Source organism: Boeremia exigua (genome assembly GCF_020726555.1).
Source record: "Boeremia exigua strain MPI-SDFR-AT-0100 chromosome Unknown C7974scaffold_12, whole genome shotgun sequence".
Classification (NCBI taxonomy): Eukaryota; Fungi; Ascomycota; class Dothideomycetes; order Pleosporales; family Didymellaceae; genus Boeremia; species Boeremia exigua.
In genome coordinates this window covers 1,516,084-1,534,729 of record NW_025763529.1, presented here as the reverse complement: position 1 = coordinate 1,534,729, position 18,646 = coordinate 1,516,084, and the positions used below count along the sequence as shown (strand labels likewise).

Here is an 18,646-nt window from a genome sequence, read left to right as displayed (position 1 = left end):
CGTGTAGACTACTCATGGTAACCACAAGTTTAAGAGTCACGTTATTTGCCACTAGATGTTATTAGTTCGATCTTAAGGCGCAGCTTCACAACGCTTGTTGATTGGTGGAGAAGAGCAGCAGCCCAACATGATTCTTGGACTTGTGGTCTCCACTACGGGACACATGAGTAGTACTTCTATTCGAGAATTCTTGTTCTGCATTGACACACGAAAGTACAATTTTCTGGCAATACTTACAACAACCTCCAGCTCTCTTACCCCCCTTCCACACAGAACCCTCCCCCCAACCCCCAACCCCAGACACTCTCTACACCTTCCGAAGCTCCCACCCCTCCAAATCCCTCTCATCCGTATACTGCCCCAAATCAATCATATGCGTATACCTCCCCCCGCCCCTCCCAAACTCCTGACTCGTGAAATTCAGTATCGTCGCCGCATTCCCGCCCTCCACCGCACGGCCCGGAAACCGCTCATCCAGCAACCTGTAAATCTCTTCGGGGGTATAGGAGTCCGGGCCCTTGGCCTGCACCTCCGCGGCAAAGAACTCCACGTACGTGCGCGTGTACTCCAGATCCGAAGTGCCGGCGAAGTCAGTGTTGGACAGCGCGTGGCCGGGCACGATGGTGCGTGGTCCGAGGTCCGCGATCAGTGAGAGGGTCGCGAGCCACGCGGATGTGAGTGCGGGCGTGGCTTGGTCCGCGAGCCAGAGGTGGAAGGAGGAGGCGAAGACGGTGTCGCCTGCGATGAGCGTTTTGGTGGACGGAAGCCAGAACAGCGTTTGGTCGACGGTGTCGCCGGCGAAGGGGTGCAGGAGGTGGATGGGCGTGTGTTCGTTGCCGGGGAGCGTGAAGAGTGTGCTGTTGAAGGGGGTGGGGACTATGGGGTGAGAGGCTATGTTCTGCGGGCCAAAGGCCGTGGACCAGTTTTGTGCCTGGGGTACACGTTAGCCATCAACTTCACACACAATGTGGACATGAAAAGGAGAGGAGATGTACCTGGTACTCAAACTCCGTCTTGATGTGCTCCACAGCCTCTGGAATCGCGTAAAACGGTGTCCCAGGGAATTGTTCTAAAAAGCTCGCGCCGCTGAGATAGTGATCTGGATGGTAGTGCGTGGTGAATGCACCGACGAGCGGCTTATCGGTCGTGTTGCGGACCCAGGAGGCCAGTGTCAGGGCTTGGGGGATGGCGAGGGGAAGGTCGACGATGACTGCTGCTTCAGCACCGATGATCAGAGACGATACCATGTTGAGAGACTGGTCCTTGTTGACGAACGTCTCGACGCGGAGGTGGGGTGTCGTTGTATTTCTGAAGTTGGTGCGCTCGTGAGGGAACGCGACGGCGGCACTGATGCTGGTGGCATACCAGAGCAAAGTTTGTTTCAGCATCTTGGGTGATCAGGTTGAGAATACCAAATCGAGTGGTCGTTGAAGCTGGGCTGTTCAGATTGATGATCTCTCGGTGTGCGACCGCCAAACCTCTTATACAGTGGCATTCTCACCATCTCAACATCGTCTTCCATCTGTCGTGATTACCACGCGAGCTGACAAAGGAAGGGGATTGTTCCGATGAGTAGGCCCGGTTGCTCAAGCTTTTACAAGCACGGTACCTAAAGCTTGAGCCTCAATCTCGCGTGTTGCGCGTAGTCCATCGGAACTGGAATGTACGTTCCATGTCTCGTAGCAATGAGCTTGAATTCAAGTGTTGTCTTCACACCGTAACGTACATGCAGCCGACCACTAAGAAATCCTAGCATGTGAACTTGCATGCACCTATTGCATCTGCACTTAGCCTTTTGATCTTTCCAAGCTCTCTTGCCAATGCTATGCCCTAATTACCATGCTATGTACTACAACCTATCGCCGTAAATCATCATCGAGACATGCATCTGCGCCCACCATAGCCCTGCCCTCCTGCTCCACCCAGCCGAGCACCTGAACCACTCCATCGCGTGCTTGTTGATATCGCACCCTAAAGCTGACAAACTCAGCGGAATTGTTGTGACGGAAAGCCATTGGCACTTGCGCTAGGGCCCCCTGATCTACACACAGTGTGTCAGCGGCCTAGTCGGCCCTTCCTGCAGCCTCGTTGCAAGCTTTTGCTAGGTATCGAGCACAGAGTGTGACAAAGCAAGAAACTTGCGGTTTTATTGATATGGAAGCACAAAAAGAGGACGGTGACTATCGAGTATACCCCTGTGCATATGTGTGATAAAAAAGCAAAGTCGTATTGTCCTGTATACGGAGCAGTGAATCCGAACGCCGTTTCCACGCCACAACGCCAGATGCCCAGAGTGCAAACGAGCGGGTATCCTGCACACCAAGTGGCCAACCCATCAAACACATATAACCAAAAAAAACCACCCTCCCCCTTCCAGCCCTCCTCAGCACACCCCATCCCCTTCCACACTCCCTCCACCCTCACATCACCTCTCCCGCCGCGACCCAGGCACATCGACGTTCGCCCCGTGCGGCGTCCCCAGCACATCCCACCCCATCGGCACCCCATCCATAACCGTCTCGAGCATGTTATTCCACGTGCCCGGCGTCATCCCCGCGTCCATGTCCGCGCCCAACCCCATCTCGCCGCCCATGCTCATCTCGGCCCCCATGCCGCTGAACTCCCAGTCGAAGCCGTTGTCGTACGCGCCGTTGTGGATTGCGTCCGAGGGGTACGCGCTCATGTGCAGATCGTTGTTGTTGCTGCTCATGGCATTGTTTGCGGCGTACAAGGGCGCGAGCGACGCGGTCGAAGCCTGCATGTGAGACTGCAGTTGGGATGGCGTCTGCGAGGGCGTGAAGTGCGGTGAGGCGCGGTAGGGGAGGTGGTGTTCTTGCTGGGCGGGGGAGTACGAGGATTGCGAGGTCGAGCCGCCGCGGGACTGCGAGTTGATGGTGGACGGGCTGGGCTGGTCGCCCGTGAGGTCCATGTCGGTGGTTGTATGCTCGTTGAAGATAAACGCAGTGCCGCCTGTGCTGCGCTGGGGGGAGAAGTCTTGGGATAGGTCTTGGAGGTTGCGGACGGGCATGAATTGGACGGTTTGGGGCGCGGTGTCGATGACGGATGCGCCAAAGAGCGGTGGTGGTTGATGGTTGTCCAGCGGCTGCTGATGGTTGCCCGGGAACTGGGGTGTTGCACTTGTGGAGCTGGGCCTGCCGGCAAACTGGTTGATGGGTGCGTTTTGGTTTTGAGTCTCGCGGATCTCGTAAATTGAATTGCAGCCCACAGGGTCGGTGTTGACGGGTATGACTGAGTTCTTTTTCTCGAGGGGCATGTACGGCCTCTGGATGCCAGCGCCCTCGAGGTCAAGATCCAGCTGAACCAGGAAAGACTCCGTCAGTGGGTTCTTGCGGCGCAGGGCCTGCATCGCCTGGAGGAGGAACTGAAGCGACGAGTTCATCTGCTGGTCGTTGGGCCGTGTCTTGATGTACTGAACAAATACCCTTGCCGCTACATAGACACAGAACGCTATAAACGGGTTCATCTACTCGCATTAGAATTGACCAGACCTGTTTGGTGGGTAGCTTACCGCTGATAGATCCATGTGGCTGATCGTGCGCATGATAGACGCAATCTCTGCGGCTGCAGTCACGCACCGCACTTTGCTCTCGTTGCCAACGCTCGCGGGCAACTGATACTTGTCGGCTTTGAAGATCGATGCTTGATGGAGGCAAATGGTGGAAGTGTGTATGCACATGTTTGTGAAGACCACGTTTGGATCGTCGCGCCCACCTGGCAGGCGCATATGATCAGGCAGGTGGAGAGAAGTCTGGAGCAGAATCTGCTCAAGCTGACGATGACGCGTCCAGAAGGCACCATTGAGATCGCTGTCATTGTCTTCTGCTGTCGGCCGATGTAGGTGCAGGAGGTTACGGCCAAACATTGCTGCCGTCAAGACGATGCCGCCCATTGACTCGAGCTTTGTTGCGCCCATAGGGTTGCAAGCTTGGTCAAGAGAACCAGTGGCCATTGGCTTACTCCTGTCAAACGCATCGTCGCTTGCAGGAAGGTTTGTCAAAACCTGACAGTGTTAGTGAAACGATTTCTTCTGCTAGAAACTCGACCTACGTCTCGTTCATCGATGGTCATGGGCCAGCCTGTCCCAATACTGGCGTAGCGGTCGACCGCAAAGCACATCCAGAACGTCCGTCGCCGCTCTTCTCTCTCAGTCCAGTCTTTAGGCGGCGGCAGGCACTGCTTGACATCCAATCCAGCTCCGTCCAGGCGGTGCAGCTGCATCATCAGAGCCAGCCGGCTCGCGCGGCCAGAAGACAGCCATGCTCTCGGGAAGTACAGATTCTTAAACTCGTAGCTGCCCAGTAGCGTCCACGCCTGACAGTGCGCAACTGTGATGGTCGACTCTCCGTGACCTCGCATCTCGTCAAGCTGAGCGTACTTCCGAGCGCGGTGGTAGAAGTGCTCCTGCAGCTCAAGATATTTGTCCGTCACAGAAGCCGCCATTGTCCACATGCTGTATCGCAGACATACTGGTGGTCGCATGTGAGGGGCAAGATTTAGCGCTGCCATGAACCGTGGTCGATGGATGACTGGCATCGAGGGGTGCATCTTTGCAAAGTAGATCTCATATCTGTATGTCGTCAGGTCATCGCTCGCTCGCTTCTACGGCTGAACTCACAGCTCGTCCATGACATCTTGAGGCGGCAGTGGCTCCTCCAGACCTAGACCAATCAATTCCCATTGAAAGTCGTTATCGCCGGGGACTGCAGCGTCATTTCGGTTTGCGGGTACCGACGCAGTCCTCGAGTCCAGGAGATTCGAGGATTGTGTCCGTGTCGAAGATGCCCCTTGTTGTATGGTATTTGCGACATAAGCGGCGGTCGAGTCTTGTCGAGTTGTGTCCTTGGTCGAGTCGGTCGAGTCCTGGCTCTTGAGCAGTGTTTCGACTTGTTCTGAGAAAGAGTCAGCACAGTTCGATGGTGCATAGCATCGGCTTACGCAGTCGCTGTTCTAGCAGCTTCACATAACCTCTCTTTGGTCCACTCTTCTTGCGCACTTCGTCGTACGCGCAGTCATGCGATAAGCGTTTGCATGTTGCGCAGGTCGGCCGAGCGCCGTCGCATCGCAGTTTCCTCTTGCGACACAAGACACACGCGATCCTCTTCTGTTTGGCCGCGTTGTCGTTGACCGCATCTTGGCTGTTGGCTTGAGTCGGCGATTGTTCGTCACAGTTGGCGTCTGGAGCTTGCTGGGTCAGATCGTTGAAGTAGGATTCTTCCGGCGACTCGGAATCCCGCGCAGGCATCGTTGCGCCTTCGTTATCCGTGTGGGTACCTAAAGAAGTCGCGGTGTTCGTGTGCGGGTGCCCCGCGTAAGCAATGCAGGTCAAAGGATCTTCGACCGGTGCCGAGAAGCTGGAGGTAATCAGACAGCTACCGAGCGCGTAAAGATGGTGTACGAGGTAAGCCTGGGTCGAGCAGGATGGACTACGAGGGCTGACGCTGGGGTAACCCGTTCACTACAGAGCAATCAGGCATCACTATTCTTGAGAGGGTACGATGTTGTTGCAAGCTGAGACGAGGGTTCAGAGAAGTGTTGCGAGTGTAAGCGGACAGTCAAGAGGTCATTGTCAAGGCTCAGGGTGCACTGTTGGCGTGGTTCATCTGCAGCTGCATCCACCAGGCGTCCACTTTGGCGCGTGTCATCGAAGCCATCCTGGACAAATAATCGCGGACCCGCGACACCGAGCGATCGGAGGCCCCACAACGGCGCTGAGGCCGCATTTGAATAATGACAGGCCTCTACTGTCGGTGTATACTAAACAGCTATTCGGCTCAATCAGAAGCACATACAGCTGTTCACAGCATCTTGTTCGTTCACCTTAACGCCGACCTCCGACGTTGGGGCGGGGATTAGCGCCGATGCTGGAAATAGCTAGCCATGCGACGATGGACAGGGGTCCTTTGTCGCTCAATCGCGCTCATAACCACATATGAAGAGGCCAGATATTGATTGTACAGGTGGAAGTTCTCGAGGGAATTGTATTAAGACTTTAAGTAGTCGGTGTCGCAGGGAGTTCAGTGTGACATTTGACTCGAAGATGTCATTGCTTCATCGGCATTGCACCACGAAGCTTGTCTTCTGATGCATCACCATTGGCGACGGTCTCGTATTCAGCAGACGGCACGCCAGGCCACCACAATATAGACTAAAGAAAGTGTTCCAAACATCTCAATCAAGTTCGTATCATGTGATATGATGCTGCCGTCTCAAATCAGCCATGTGTTTAGGCGCATCTCAAAACGGACTCCTGCTTTGGCACTAAAATATGCCTGATCTTGAAAGACATTGATAATGTTTGGTATATTCAGGGGCAGCTGATGATGCAGCCATGTGATATATAGTACAGGTTCGACGGACAGGTAGTAATACACAGCGCGCACGGCTGGCTTATCTCGGCTTGCGCTTGCCCTGGTTGCGTGGTCGGTCCTGGACCAAGAATGTGTGCTTGTTCCTCTTGGCTCGTGTCTTAAAGCCACCCTTGGCCGGAGTGCCCCAAGGACTGACTGGGTGCACGTTACCCTTCGATTTACCTCGACCACCACCGTGAGGGTGATCAGCTGAGTGGGGTTAGTCTTTGAGATTTCAGAGAGTGACAGGTACTGACCTGCGTTCATGGCAAGACCACGGACTTCTGGTCGCTTTCCGAGCCATCGAGCGCGTCCGGCTTTCCCGAGCTGTTCGAAATGCTTCTGGATGTTGCTAGCTACACCAATTGTGCAGCATGCTTGCGGGTCGACTTTGCGGATCTCGCCACTCTGTAGGCGGATAATCACACTCTTAATGTCAACACCCTTGGCCTTCTCCACTTCCTCCTTGTTCACAATAATGGCGTAGGTGCCTGCACTACGACAGAATACACCTCCACCCTTGGCCTTGGACCCAACATTGAACACCTGCGAGCCGAGGGGCACCATGTGGATAGGCAAGCAGTTTCCCCGCGAAGCTGTCTTCGCAGCGAGCATACCAGGATCGATGACTCCACCCATGCTAGCAATCAGGTCCTTGGGGACACCGGTCCTATAGCTCTCAACCTCGTCTCCCGCGCGCATGCCGTCTGCAGCAACCACATATGATTTTTCGCCCGTCTCGACTCGTGTGAGAAGGGCCAAATGTGCGCTTCGGTTGGGATCGTATTCTATCCGGTCTACGATGTGCTTGCCAGGCAGGTACCGCTTGTAGTCGACGATGCGAATGCGCCTCTTGTGTCCTCCGCCCCTGTGTCGCACTGTGACTCGTCCGGTGTTGTTCCTTCCTCCCAGATGCTGTCCCTTGCGTGCGATGGTGAGCTTGAGAAACGGCCGCCCCTTCCACAGATGGTCGTTCACGGCACGCTTGAGATGACGTAGACCGGGCGTGCGAGGCTTGTATGTGCGCAGTGGTGTGAATTTATCCTTCCGGGGGCCCTCGGTGGTGAGCACACTGCCATCAGCAGATGCAGTGGGCGCATAGGCCGGCTTGATGAGCTGCTCGAAGCCCTGCGAGTAGCTGCGGGCGCTCAGCAGCGACTTGCCCAAGCGCGAGGGCTGGAATCGACATATCCGGGGCTGCAGCATTATGTCGAGATGTGCCCGGAGGCGTGACGATGGGCGCGGCGGTGCAATGGGCTGCAATGGCCGGCGGCGATGGCGTGTCGTTGGAGGAGATGGTGGAAAGAAAATCAGGCTGCGCCGGATGCAGCCTAGCGCCTTAGTGGCTAAATGGAAGGCACGTTGCTGGGCCAGTCGCCGCTTCCTGGTCGCTCCCTCTCGAAACTGCCCTTCACCAGCATCCTGGTGCACCTGCAATCGCGCTGCAACTTCTTCCACACTGCTTCGCGACCTTCTCTCGCCCTCTCCAGCTCGCTCTGCTCAGCACCCCGCATCTATTACGCGTGAGTTTTGGGCCTTTTGCAGGTAAGACACTTTCCTACGCGCTCTGGCGTTCGGGTGGGTCCCGCACTGGGCACGCCAGCCTCAGAGTTCACGTCGCCCGCGCGTTGTTGGCGCAAAATCGAACACGTGACTTACCGCACACCAAAACAAACCAGCGGCTACCTCTGCTTCCATCAACACAAACCTTGGTGCAGCCCCGACTCGATCTCACCATCCTCCCCCGCACCGCACTCCACACCTGTGCAGATTGGAGCTGGACTTCTCGCGTCTCTGTCCTCCTCCCTGGCGCTGCCATCCAAGGGTTCGTCGCACTCAATTCCACCCGTCACATCATCGCTGCCGCCCGCCATATACCGTGCTTGGCCTGCCAGTGCTTGCAAACACCGGCCTGGAGTGTGTTCAGCAGACTCTGTGACACGTCTCTCCGCGTATCTGGTGCTCCTGCAGTACTGTCAGCCTTCACCGTCGACGCGTCTCCTGCATGCTCTTGCTGTCGACTCCATGCTAATGCCTCCAAATAGTGCATCACAACACGACCTCTACTCCACATCTCACCCTACGACATACCCAGTCTTCCTCGATACCACTCTAGCCTTGATCAGCATATCTAGTATTGCTCGCAATGCCTACCGTACGTTGCCCTCGACCTTCACCTCCATGTTTCGTCCCAAAACGTCATAGCGGGGACCCACGAACCACGCACGACCCACGCGTCACGGCTTACTAACACGTTCCATCAGGTCAGAGCAACACGACAGCGTGCTGTCACGAACGAGAACGATGAAAACGCCGGTCCTACGCGTATGACGCGTGCTAAGGCTGCCGGCCTGAGCGCGACTGAACACGCTGGTGACGTGCCTAAGAAGACCCTGGCCACCAAGAAGTCCACTGCCACACTGAATGGAGCTGCAAGGACACGAACAACGCGTGCCGCCCTCGGCGATGTCAGCAACACCATCAAGGTTGAGGGTCTCGCTGCCGGCGTGAAGGATGGCAAGAAGCCTGCCGCCGCCAAGGGTGCTGTCGCCAAGGCTGCACGTCCCACTGGTGTTCAGAAGGCATCTCAGGCCGAGAAGGCGCGTCCTGCCCTGGCTTCTAAGCCGCCCAATAAGCGCATTGCCCCTGCCGATGCCAACAAGCCCGCCGGAAAGAAGCTGAAGCCACCCCCAGTGGTGGTGGAGCAGGACACAGAAGAGGAGGAGGAGAATGTTGTACCAAAGGAAGAGGAGAAGCCCACCAAGTCGAAGAAGGAGGTCGCTGCTGCCAAGGTCGAGGTTGTCGAGGAGGAGCTCAAGACTAAGCGCGAGGAGATCGTCGAGGTCTTCGAGGAGGAAGTCGTTGACCTGGACAAGGAAGATGTCGACGACCCATTGATGGTCTCGGAGTACGTCGTCGAAATCTTCGAGTACCTGAAAGAGCTCGAGATTGCTACCATGGCAAACCCCGACTACATGGACAGCCAAAGCGAGCTTGAGTGGAAGATGCGTGGTATTCTGGTCGACTGGTTGCTCGAGGTCCACACTCGTTTCCGTCTCCTGCCTGAGACTCTCTTCCTTGCCGTCAACATCATCGACCGCTTCCTGTCCAGCAAGATTGTTCAGCTCGACCGCCTGCAGCTGGTTGGTGTCACCGCCATGTTCATCGCCTCCAAGTACGAGGAGGTCCTCTCGCCCCACGTTCAGAACTTCCGCCACGTTGCCGACGACGGCTTCACTGAGGAGGAGATTCTCAGTGCCGAACGCTTCGTCCTCTCCGCTTTGAACTACGATTTGAGCTACCCCAACCCCATGAACTTCCTCCGCAGGATTTCCAAGGCCGATAACTACGACATCCAGACCCGTACCCTCGGCAAGTACTTGCTCGAGATTGGTTGCCTTGACCATCGCTTCCTTGCCCACCCTCCCAGCCAGGTTGCTGCCGCCGCCATGTACCTTGCCCGCCTGGTACTTGAGCGTGGGCCTTGGGACGCTACTCTCGTACATTACTCTGGCTACAGTGAGGAGGAGATCCAGCCTGTCCTGCACCTCATGATCGACTACCTGTCCGGTCCTGTTCTCCACGAGGCATTCTTCAAGAAGTACGCCAGCAAGAAGTTCCTGAAGGGTAAGTCATGTTTCCGCAGTCTTGTTATAACACCTTTGCTAATTCTCCGCAGCATCCATTGTCCTTCGCAAGTGGGCCAAGGAATACGTTGTCGAATATGGTAACGTCCTGCAAGAAGAGTCCTCGCAGCCCCGTAGCAAGCGCTAAGAGATTTTTTCTTAACAGGCAAACCTGGTCGTGTTCCCAGCATCCACAGCTTCTATCCATCCTACGGTCTTGACGGTTTTTACCTTCTCGATGGCTACAGATGATGGCAGGATGGGAAGGTCACACCGGCAAGCCACTTGCACTCGACTACTTCTTCATGTTTGCATCTCGGTCTTCAGGACCTACCATGTTTCGATCGGCGTTAATAAAAGGCGATGTTGGTTATTCCACCATCTGTTCTTGGCTTCTTATTGCAGCGGAGTCCCGGCGTCATTTCATTGCGGCGGCGTTCTCGATTTCAGCACTTTTATCATCATTTCTCTGATAGCGACTCTGGATACTCGCTCATAGCACTAGCGACTGGTATACCATGATGGTGACATACGAAAGCTATTGCTTGGTGGATACGTGCGGCGTGTGGGTACATTGGCAGAGGCAACATGAGATATCACACGCGGCTGTATGATTAGCGCTTTGCGTCGCAGGCGCAATTGATGTTTTTAAAGTTCAAATCCGTTCCCAGACGTGCATTGTCATCTTTTCGGATACGTGATGCTCGTGATTTGAGCTTTCCGACGAAACCAGCCTCAGCCTTGTAGTCGCGTCGCGCTTCACGCTTCACGCTTCACGCGCCGATCGGTGATACGTCATGCACGATCGCGTCATTTAGTCGCGGTCCCACGATCGGGTCGCGAACACGGACGCGACTCGAACACAGGGCTTGCTGATGCATCACATATCGCCCAGCCTCCAGCCTCCCAATCCGCTGATCGATCCATCGTGCCCAGTCCTTGACCTCGGCAACATCAACCCCAGCGCTAGCCGCATCGGTGCACGATATCGACCACACCCCATCGCAACACCCGTCTAGCCACCATCCCATCACCAGCTCTCCTCCCAGATCCCGAGCTCTCGCAACAAAAACAGAAAGAGCAGGAACAGCAGTCTCCTCGGTTATGTAAACCCGCCCGCACAGCATGCAGGAAACCGATCTTCACTACCCGCCCGAGGCGTGTCCGTTCTGTGGCATTGCGGCGGCGTATCCGATGCGCGACACGGGGCTGTGGCGGAAGGAGGAGGAGGTGGCGGATGCGGTGCCCGGGGAGGAGGAGTGTGGGGTGGAGAAGACGAGTCCGAGTAGCTTTTTGGTGATGCGGACGAGGGACGTTGTGGCGTTTTTGGATATTCTGCCGATGACTGGTGGTGAGTGTTTCGTTTTCTGTTGCATGCGGATGATTCGTGTGGGTTGGCTGAAGTGAGTGCGTGATGGAAGGCTGAGGGTATTCTTGGAAGTCGTGTCTATCACTTGTGGTCGTGAGGCTTAATGCAACTCGCGGGGGTCTGCTGCACAAGGCGTAGTGCGTGTAACGGTGTTGCAGACCGGTGTGCTGACATACGGGGTGTAGGACATTTGCTGGTCGCAACACGGAATCACAGGGTCAAAGTCGCAGACATGGAGGCGCAGGAAAGTCGAGAAATCGGTGAGCCACACCGGTCCAGCGTATGTGGGGTATAAGCTAATTGGCAGGCTTCTGGCTACCGTTACTCGCGAGGACTGTGGCCAAGGTTACAGGTGTGACTGATTACAACATTGTACAGAACAATGGAGCGCGAGCCGCGCAGGTGGTTCCACATGTACATTTCCACATAATACCTCGACCAGCGACGAAGCCGGAGATCAAGAGCAGGAGTTGGACGATGTTTGGGAGAGGGCAACGCGATGACCTGGATGACGAGGAAGGCGCACAGATGGCGAGCGAGATGAGGAAGGTGTTGAGGCAGGAGATTGAGAAGTTGGGTAAGAGCAGTCCAAGATTGTAAATGTTTTGCAGCTATATCCCTGAGCAATCTGCTATAAATATGACAAGGCGTGAAGATGCGGCGCAAGGTATAACTGTATGCTTGAAGCAGGCTTCGCGCCAATGAGCTCGAGGTCCTGCGCCAGCCCAAAAGAGTTGCAATCTGCATGTCAGAGCGATGCAGCCCAACTAGACATAGTAAGCAATCAAATGCATTCTACCATTGGAAGATAACAGGATTGGCTGCTAATTTCGTTGAGAGGCAACAGTAAACGCCATGGATGATGCAGTCTCACCGTATTCGTTTCAGCCTTGCGGGCGGGTATGTGTATTTAAGACCATGGGATACAGCCCACTCAGTAGAGTCTTCTTCGGTCGTACGTTTCTCTCCAAGCTCATTACCTAGCCTGGAACCAGGCTATCCAATCCTCATTACGACTATGGCTACCCAGGCCGCTGTCCCTCTCCCGGACTATACCTTTCAGAGTTCCGACGAGGCTGAAATGATGTCTCTAACGTCGCCAGAATGGATCTTAACGCCTCTAGAGAGTGACACTGTCGAGCCACCATTCGTACCTATCAATATGAACCTACAGTATGCCAACGAAGCTGAGAGTGTCACTCTGGCCCCAACACCGCCACCAGAACAGCACCCGATGCTCGACCGGGTGGATTCGATCAAATCTGTGCCTCCACGATCTACTATCAAGCTGGTTTTCTCCGTCTGGCTAGTCGAAATCACATGCACTTTCATCTCACTTGGAGTCCTCACGGCTGTTGCTTCTATTCTTGGAGTCAACAACGGTCGCCCTAATCCGGAATGGAGCGGCGGCATTACACTCAACACGATCGTCTCTTTTGGCTCAATGTTCTTCCGCATCAGTTTGATGGTACCTGTTGCCAGCTGCATCAGCCAATTGACATGGATTTGGTTCGCTCAAGCTCGGAGGCCGCTTCTCGATGTGGTTCGATTCGACCATGCAAGCCGGAGCATAAGTGGCAGCTTGAGTCTCATTTACACCCACCACTTCATGTAGGTATATCTGCAGCTAATTAATCAGGGCTTAGTCTAATACTGTATCAGGACTGTTGCTTTCATTGGCGCCATTATCACTGTAGCCGGTCTTGGAATTGGCCCTTTCCTCCAGCAAACCTTGGTCTTCTATAGTTCATCTGTACTAGACACAAGTGTTACATCTTATACATCATCTGAGGTCCATATAACTTTGTATGCTGGTCTGGCGGAAGAACGGCTTACTTATTACATATATGCTGCAGTAAACAATGGTTATATATCACTCGGATCCCTAACATCTCCAAAGCCGACCTTCTCATGTCCGTCTGGTAACTGTACTTGGGAAATATTTCCTACACTAGCCATGTGTTTAAGATGCAGGGATGCTCCTGAAGTATCCCGCCTGTATTGCACAGACTACGAAATCAGTAAAGGAATCAGTCTACCGAAATGCAGCATTGTTGCAAAGGGTGAGCAAGAAGACCTGGGCTATTTCAGTCTCTCCAAGCAGCTGGATGTCGAAAACCGCTCTCGAGGTCAATATCGTCCTTCGTTCCACATGGCTGCAGAACTGCGACCCTCCTACTTGTTCACGGCGTCCATAGGAATAAACTGGACTCGGGCTAATGATCTTTCTTTCAATCATGGGTTTTCTTATATCTCACCCAACAGTACTTTGGAGTCAAAGCAGTGCGAGATTTATAACTGCATCCACGTCATCAAGGCCGAGGTGAAGAATGGCGTGTATAGTGAGAGCATAGTCGAGGAAATAATTGTTCCAGCCGCGAGTGAGGATAATGACTACAACCAAACGTGGGCGTATACTCAAAGCAATGGGACCACGGTCAATCTGACTATCGAAACAATCCGACAAGTAGGCATAATAGCAGAGCTATTACACCCTTTCCCGAACAGCATGATCGTCACCGCAAACGGGGAGACCATATATGGAAACGTCACCGCGGTGAATAGAGAAGTCCTCTGGGGACCCAGAATTCTGCAACAGATATACATGGCTTCGAATGTCACAGAAACCATTGTCTCTGTCGTACAAAACGTCAACATCGCACTACGTACTTTCCGCACCTTACAAGCCCGGATCTCCGACTCCAATTTGCCGCCAGATTTCATCTCAGAACGACATCGAGTGGCTGGCTCCGTGTGGAGAGACACGATCCATGTCAGAGTTCGCTGGATATGGCTCGCATTGCCCGCTAGCCTTCTAGTTCTTACGATAATACTCTTGATAGCCACGATCTGCCTCTCGAGGGCCGAGAAAGTGGGCATCTGGAAGGATAGCTCACTTGCCCTGTTACTGTTCAGTCGCTGGAACGATCAGGAAAAGCCATCAATGGGAGTTGCACAGACCCAAGAGGATATTCGGGAAGCGGTGAAAGGCATGCGAGCTCAGTTAGCCAAGGATGTTGATGTGCATGGGAGCGATTTGAAGGGGACCATGTTGATCGAGCGGATTCCAAAATCGCGCAAATGATGGTCTGAATCTGTGGTTGGGAAGTGGTGTTGAGAAGACAAGTCATGATGTACTTTTTCCCATTGAACCTGCAACACAATCTGTTATTTCGCGCCCCATCAGCAGGCAAAGATACTTGTCGACTACCAATTCTGAATCTCATTGTGTACCTAGAAGCTGTCTTCACAGTATACTCCAGAAACATTTGCCCTCTGACTTCTTCCGAGAGGTCAGCTTAAGCAACATGTGAAGGTACAATATGCTTCACCAGAAACGCACCGTTCCACCTACACTAGCATCACAGAGCCCCTCCCCACCCCCAACCTGGCCTCCCAGCCAGCTCTAGACTCCAGAGAACCCCATAGAAAATAGTGAGCATAAAATCGTCACTTTGAGCCTCAGCTCGGCCATGCACAAACCCGTCGGAAACCCATATTGATATCGCTGTCTGGGCGGAGCAGTGAGTCCCAAACAGCAATTTGCACGTGCAAATCAAGCATAAACCCCAAGCGTGAAACCCAAGCATAAATCCCAAATCCGGGGACCAAGAGACCGGAAACGTGAAGAGAGAAGTGCGAAGAGAGAGGGAAGAAGCAAGAAGAAACATATCCCAAAGGCTCACAACTTACAACTTATGATCACTACCGCCAACCACTACCTAATTGACATGTAACTGACATCCACGAACAATATCATGATCATATCTAATTCAAGAACCAAAACTCTCGACTCTCGACTCAGTAACCAAGACTCGAAAGCTTCGCGCACACACCGAGAAAACGTGCAGAGTCCCCCACAGTCCTCAAGAGCGCAGCAACAGTGAACTGGAAAAGCACTGGGTCTGTGAGTGTTACGGACTCGAGCGCCAGAACGCAGGGAAAAAAAGGGGCGATGGAGATAGGGAATGAGCCACGCGTGCAGCAGAACACCTGAACGACGGGAACAGCAAGTGTATACACGCACAGCAAGCCCCTTAGGCGAAGAAGGAGAATCCGAGTCATTCAATGTTTAATCATCAGCGCGTCAAGTTCTCCTATGCAGTCGCCCCGTCTTATATCCATGCCCTGCGTATCATACACCACCCCACCCCCCCGTTAAACATTTACCTCCAGCCTAATACTCAAAGTCATCATCAGCACTAGGCCCCTTACTCTTCCCCACACTCTCCTGCCTCTGATACATCTCCGCAATCGCCCTGGCCGTCGTCGCCTGATCCGGCTTCTTATCCTCCCTCTCCTTGACGAAGCGCGGAAACCTCAGACTCACGCCTTTCCCGCCGCCGGAGACCTCTGCCGCGGCTGCCCGGTAGCGGGGTGACAGTGTGAGGTCGGCGGTTTTCACCTCCCACACGAAGCGCGGCTCGAACCACACGTCGGGCTGGTCTTTGTTGCCGGGGCTGTGGGTGTAGAAGGGCTTGGGGCGGTCGATGACGATGGCAGAGAGTTGGGTGTGGAGGCTCTCGAGCAGAGCTTCCGAGAAGCCGGTGCCGATGTTGCAGACGGATTCGTATTTTTCGGTAGACGGGTTGTAGCAGGCTAGCAGGAAGGCGCCGTACCAGCTTGTGCGCTTGCCTTTGCCGTAGTAGGCACCGAGGACGACGAGGTCGAGGGAGTCGCCCACGCCCGCGAGGTAGTCCTTTTTGACTTTGAGCCAGTTCTGCGAGCGTTTGGAGGGCTCGTAGTATGACTCTGGGCCGTCCAGCATCTTGACCATGAGGCCTTCGCAGCCTTCCTTGACGGAATCTTCGAGCAGTGTCTGGATGGCGTCGAGCTCGTTGGTGTTGCCGAACTTCGCAAGTGCGAATTCGCCTTCGACGGGGATGAACGCGCTGTTGAGGGCTTCTCGACGTTCGCGGAAGGACTTCGTCACGAGGGCCTGAGAGTGTTAGCAGAAATATTTGATAGGGATTAGCAAGAGACATACCTCGCCGTTCAGGTACAGGATGTCGAAGGCAAAGACGCAGACCTTGACTGTCACATCCTCGACCTTGACATCCTTCCTCTTCCTTGTCATAAGCTGCTGGAAGGGCAAGACTTTCTTCTCCACCACGTCCCAGGCCACGGTCTCGCAGTCGAGAACAAAGCTCTTCGTCCCCTCCTTGACCCATGAGGGCAGCTTCGCAAGGATATCTGGGTATTTCTTCGACAAATCTTCAGAGTTTCGAGAGAAGATGTTGGACACACCGCGGTCACTCTTGCCAGGCATAGGAGCTGCCGTCGCCATGTCTATCGTCGTGTCGTGTGCAACAAAATGGATCTGCGCTCGCTCGCCGTCATACTTGTACTCGCATGTGAAATCCTTGCCTTCGAAACGGTCGAGTACTTCAGTAATTGACTTTGTCGGCTTCGCAAGCATAGGCTTCAGCGGCACACCAGGTTGCAGGTTGCAATTCTCGCGCAGCTTTGATAACCCGTGTTCAAGCATAGCAGGAACAATAACCTCGTAGCTGGGAAGCTCGCTGTTTGTATGTTAGTATAACCACTGGGTACGAACAATCACTATGCGTACCTGTAGACAGTCTTCAGCGTGGCCTCGGCTTCAGCCAAGTCTGCTGTAGACGGCGTCTTCCCACTCTGTGACATCTCGTGAAACTTCACTGCTTGTGCAAGCGAAACCACAACACTTCTCTCCGCGAGCCCTAAGCGGAGCTTGCCTTCAAGTGTTCGAACAATGAACTTGGCCTCACTTGCACCGCCCTTGTTCTCTTCTATGTCGACGTGCTTCCCAGCGTTGTGGGCATCGGCGGACGACAACAATTTCTTGATGCCGTCGACCTTTCGCCCTTGAGCGCCCTGCCCTTCGGTGGTAGTCGCAATAGCCATCAAACCTTTGTGAACACCTGCGACAGTCAGAGGCTTTGGCTTGAACATAGTAGGCTGCTTCGATCGACTCTTTGCTGCCACCAGTCCAAGGTCTCCGATTTCCTGTTGGTCGCTCTTGATGTGTTGCAGAGTCCGCCCAGTACTCTCTGAAATAGCCTTCATGATCAGAGACTCGCCAATACCAAGTTCGATGCCAGCATAATCTGCAGCGAGTTTGTTGATCATGAGCATGACTGTCGGTAGGAGGTCTGAGGGTGTCAGACGCATCACTTGACGCAGGAAAAGTGAACAGTGGGCCATAATCTCAAGTCGCTTTGTCGTCATCTCAATCTTGGAAAACGTTGTGCAGAGCGCAGCGTAAGGCACTGGCTCACCAGGCTTCCAATCCGGGTACAGATCGTTCGTCTTTGAGGTAAGTGTACTTTGGACTTGCTTGCGAGCCTTGACTTTGACCTCCTCGGGTTCTTCACCTGAGCTTAGCAGGTCTTCGTCCTCTTTTTCCTCAGACACGGCGTCGTCCTCCGCAACTGGTGTTGGCGATTTTTGTGTCTCCTTCTTGCCTTTTGTAGCTTTCTTTGGCTTGGGAGCCTCGTCCCCTTCGTCTACTTCGTCCTCCGCCTCCTTCGTTGTGGCAGCCGCCTTCTTCGGCGACGCAGCGGGTTTGTCAACTTTCTTCGCCGCTGGCTTAGCCTTCTTCGCCTCAGTCTCTTTTGCCGGTTTCCGTCGCTGTCGCTTAGTAGGGGGCTCGTCTTCTGAGTCTTCCTCTTCCTCTTTGACCTGTCTCTTCTTGCCAGCCTCAGCAGACGCACTGTCGACTTCCATTGCCTCGCCACTTGTGTCGGCCTCAATCTTCACGCTCGCCTCTGCTGTTCCATTGGGCTCGGATTTGACGTCTGCCGGCGACGATTCGGGCTCTTCTTTTGGTTCGGCATCTTTCTTTTCGGGTTTGGTCTTGGTGGAGAAGGCCAGCTTCGACTGCTGTTTCGCTGGTGCGCCGTTCTTGCCAAAGAACTTTCTGTAGCACACATATTAGCACCAATATTTACAAACGAATGCAATCCTAGCTTCATCGCACCCAAGTGTAGTCTGAGAGGGCTTGACATACCCCAGAGTAGCCTGCTTAGGAGCCATGGTCGCTGCACTACAGAGCTGCGAGCTCTCACGCTGGTGGCGGCGAATAGTTGCTGAGGAGAGCAATTGCAGTCGAATTGGCCGCAGTGTGCGACAAGCCAGGCGAAGTGGAAGTATTGTGCAGCTCAGAGCGCTGTGAACGGGCATGCTCTGTTTTACAGTACGCCCAAGATTAGGCTGCGACACGAGGAAAGGCGCGTCGGACGCGACTGCCTCGCGCGCTCGGAACGTGCGCAGGCAGCGCGGAAAGTGCTGACATCACTCCG

General features: G+C 54.2%; 7 protein-coding genes across 7 annotated transcripts; 3 read left to right on the top strand and 4 right to left on the bottom strand.

The window, feature by feature from the left end:
* Nucleotides 1-39: 39 nt before the first annotated feature.
* On the bottom strand, nt 40-1,553 carry C7974DRAFT_403829 (beta-lactamase-like protein). Its single transcript, XM_046142880.1, has 2 exons — nt 996-1,553; nt 40-931 (listed from the first exon to the last, which is right to left on the bottom strand). The coding sequence occupies exons 1-2, from the start codon at nt 1,386-1,388 to the stop codon at nt 308-310; spliced, it is 1,017 nt and encodes a 338-aa protein (XP_045993002.1). The 5' UTR covers nt 1,389-1,553; the 3' UTR covers nt 40-307.
* Nucleotides 1,554-2,122: 569 nt separating this feature from the next.
* C7974DRAFT_367641 (binuclear zinc transcription factor) lies at nt 2,123-5,599 on the bottom strand. The gene is made up of 5 exons (XM_046139876.1): nt 4,957-5,599; nt 4,637-4,910; nt 4,069-4,588; nt 3,530-4,021; nt 2,123-3,484 (listed from the first exon to the last, which is right to left on the bottom strand). Exons 1-5 carry the CDS (start codon nt 5,261-5,263, stop codon nt 2,426-2,428), a joined length of 2,652 nt encoding a protein of 883 aa, XP_045993001.1. The 5' UTR covers nt 5,264-5,599; the 3' UTR covers nt 2,123-2,425.
* Nucleotides 5,600-5,749: 150 nt separating this feature from the next.
* Nucleotides 5,750-7,678, bottom strand: C7974DRAFT_403824 (uncharacterized protein). The gene has a single exon (XM_046142879.1). The coding sequence runs from the start codon at nt 7,572-7,574 to the stop codon at nt 6,228-6,230; it is 1,347 nt and encodes a 448-aa protein (XP_045993000.1). The 5' UTR covers nt 7,575-7,678; the 3' UTR covers nt 5,750-6,227.
* An 836-nt stretch (nt 7,679-8,514) lies between these two features.
* On the top strand, nt 8,515-10,142 carry C7974DRAFT_417543 (cyclin-like protein; the record flags this gene model as incomplete). The annotated part of the gene is made up of 3 exons (XM_046144088.1): nt 8,515-8,523; nt 8,633-9,995; nt 10,048-10,142. 3 exons carry the CDS (start codon nt 8,515-8,517, stop codon nt 10,140-10,142), a joined length of 1,467 nt encoding a protein of 488 aa, XP_045992999.1.
* Nucleotides 10,143-10,674: 532 nt separating this feature from the next.
* Nucleotides 10,675-12,062, top strand: C7974DRAFT_64748 (HIT-like domain-containing protein). The gene is made up of 3 exons (XM_046147005.1): nt 10,675-11,345; nt 11,549-11,623; nt 11,671-12,062. The coding sequence occupies exons 1-3, from the start codon at nt 11,120-11,122 to the stop codon at nt 11,961-11,963; spliced, it is 594 nt and encodes a 197-aa protein (XP_045992998.1). The 5' UTR covers nt 10,675-11,119; the 3' UTR covers nt 11,964-12,062.
* A 319-nt stretch (nt 12,063-12,381) lies between these two features.
* On the top strand, nt 12,382-14,448 carry C7974DRAFT_417541 (uncharacterized protein; the record flags this gene model as incomplete). Its single annotated transcript, XM_046144087.1, has 3 exons — nt 12,382-12,974; nt 13,026-13,169; nt 13,413-14,448. The coding sequence occupies 3 exons, from the start codon at nt 12,382-12,384 to the stop codon at nt 14,446-14,448; spliced, it is 1,773 nt and encodes a 590-aa protein (XP_045992997.1).
* Nucleotides 14,449-15,540: 1,092 nt separating this feature from the next.
* Nucleotides 15,541-18,380, bottom strand: C7974DRAFT_417540 (DNA ligase 1; the record flags this gene model as incomplete). Its single annotated transcript, XM_046144086.1, has 4 exons — nt 15,541-16,302; nt 16,351-16,885; nt 16,936-18,264; nt 18,355-18,380. The coding sequence occupies 4 exons, from the start codon at nt 18,378-18,380 to the stop codon at nt 15,541-15,543; spliced, it is 2,652 nt and encodes an 883-aa protein (XP_045992996.1).
* Between the last annotated feature and the right edge of the window lie 266 nt (nt 18,381-18,646).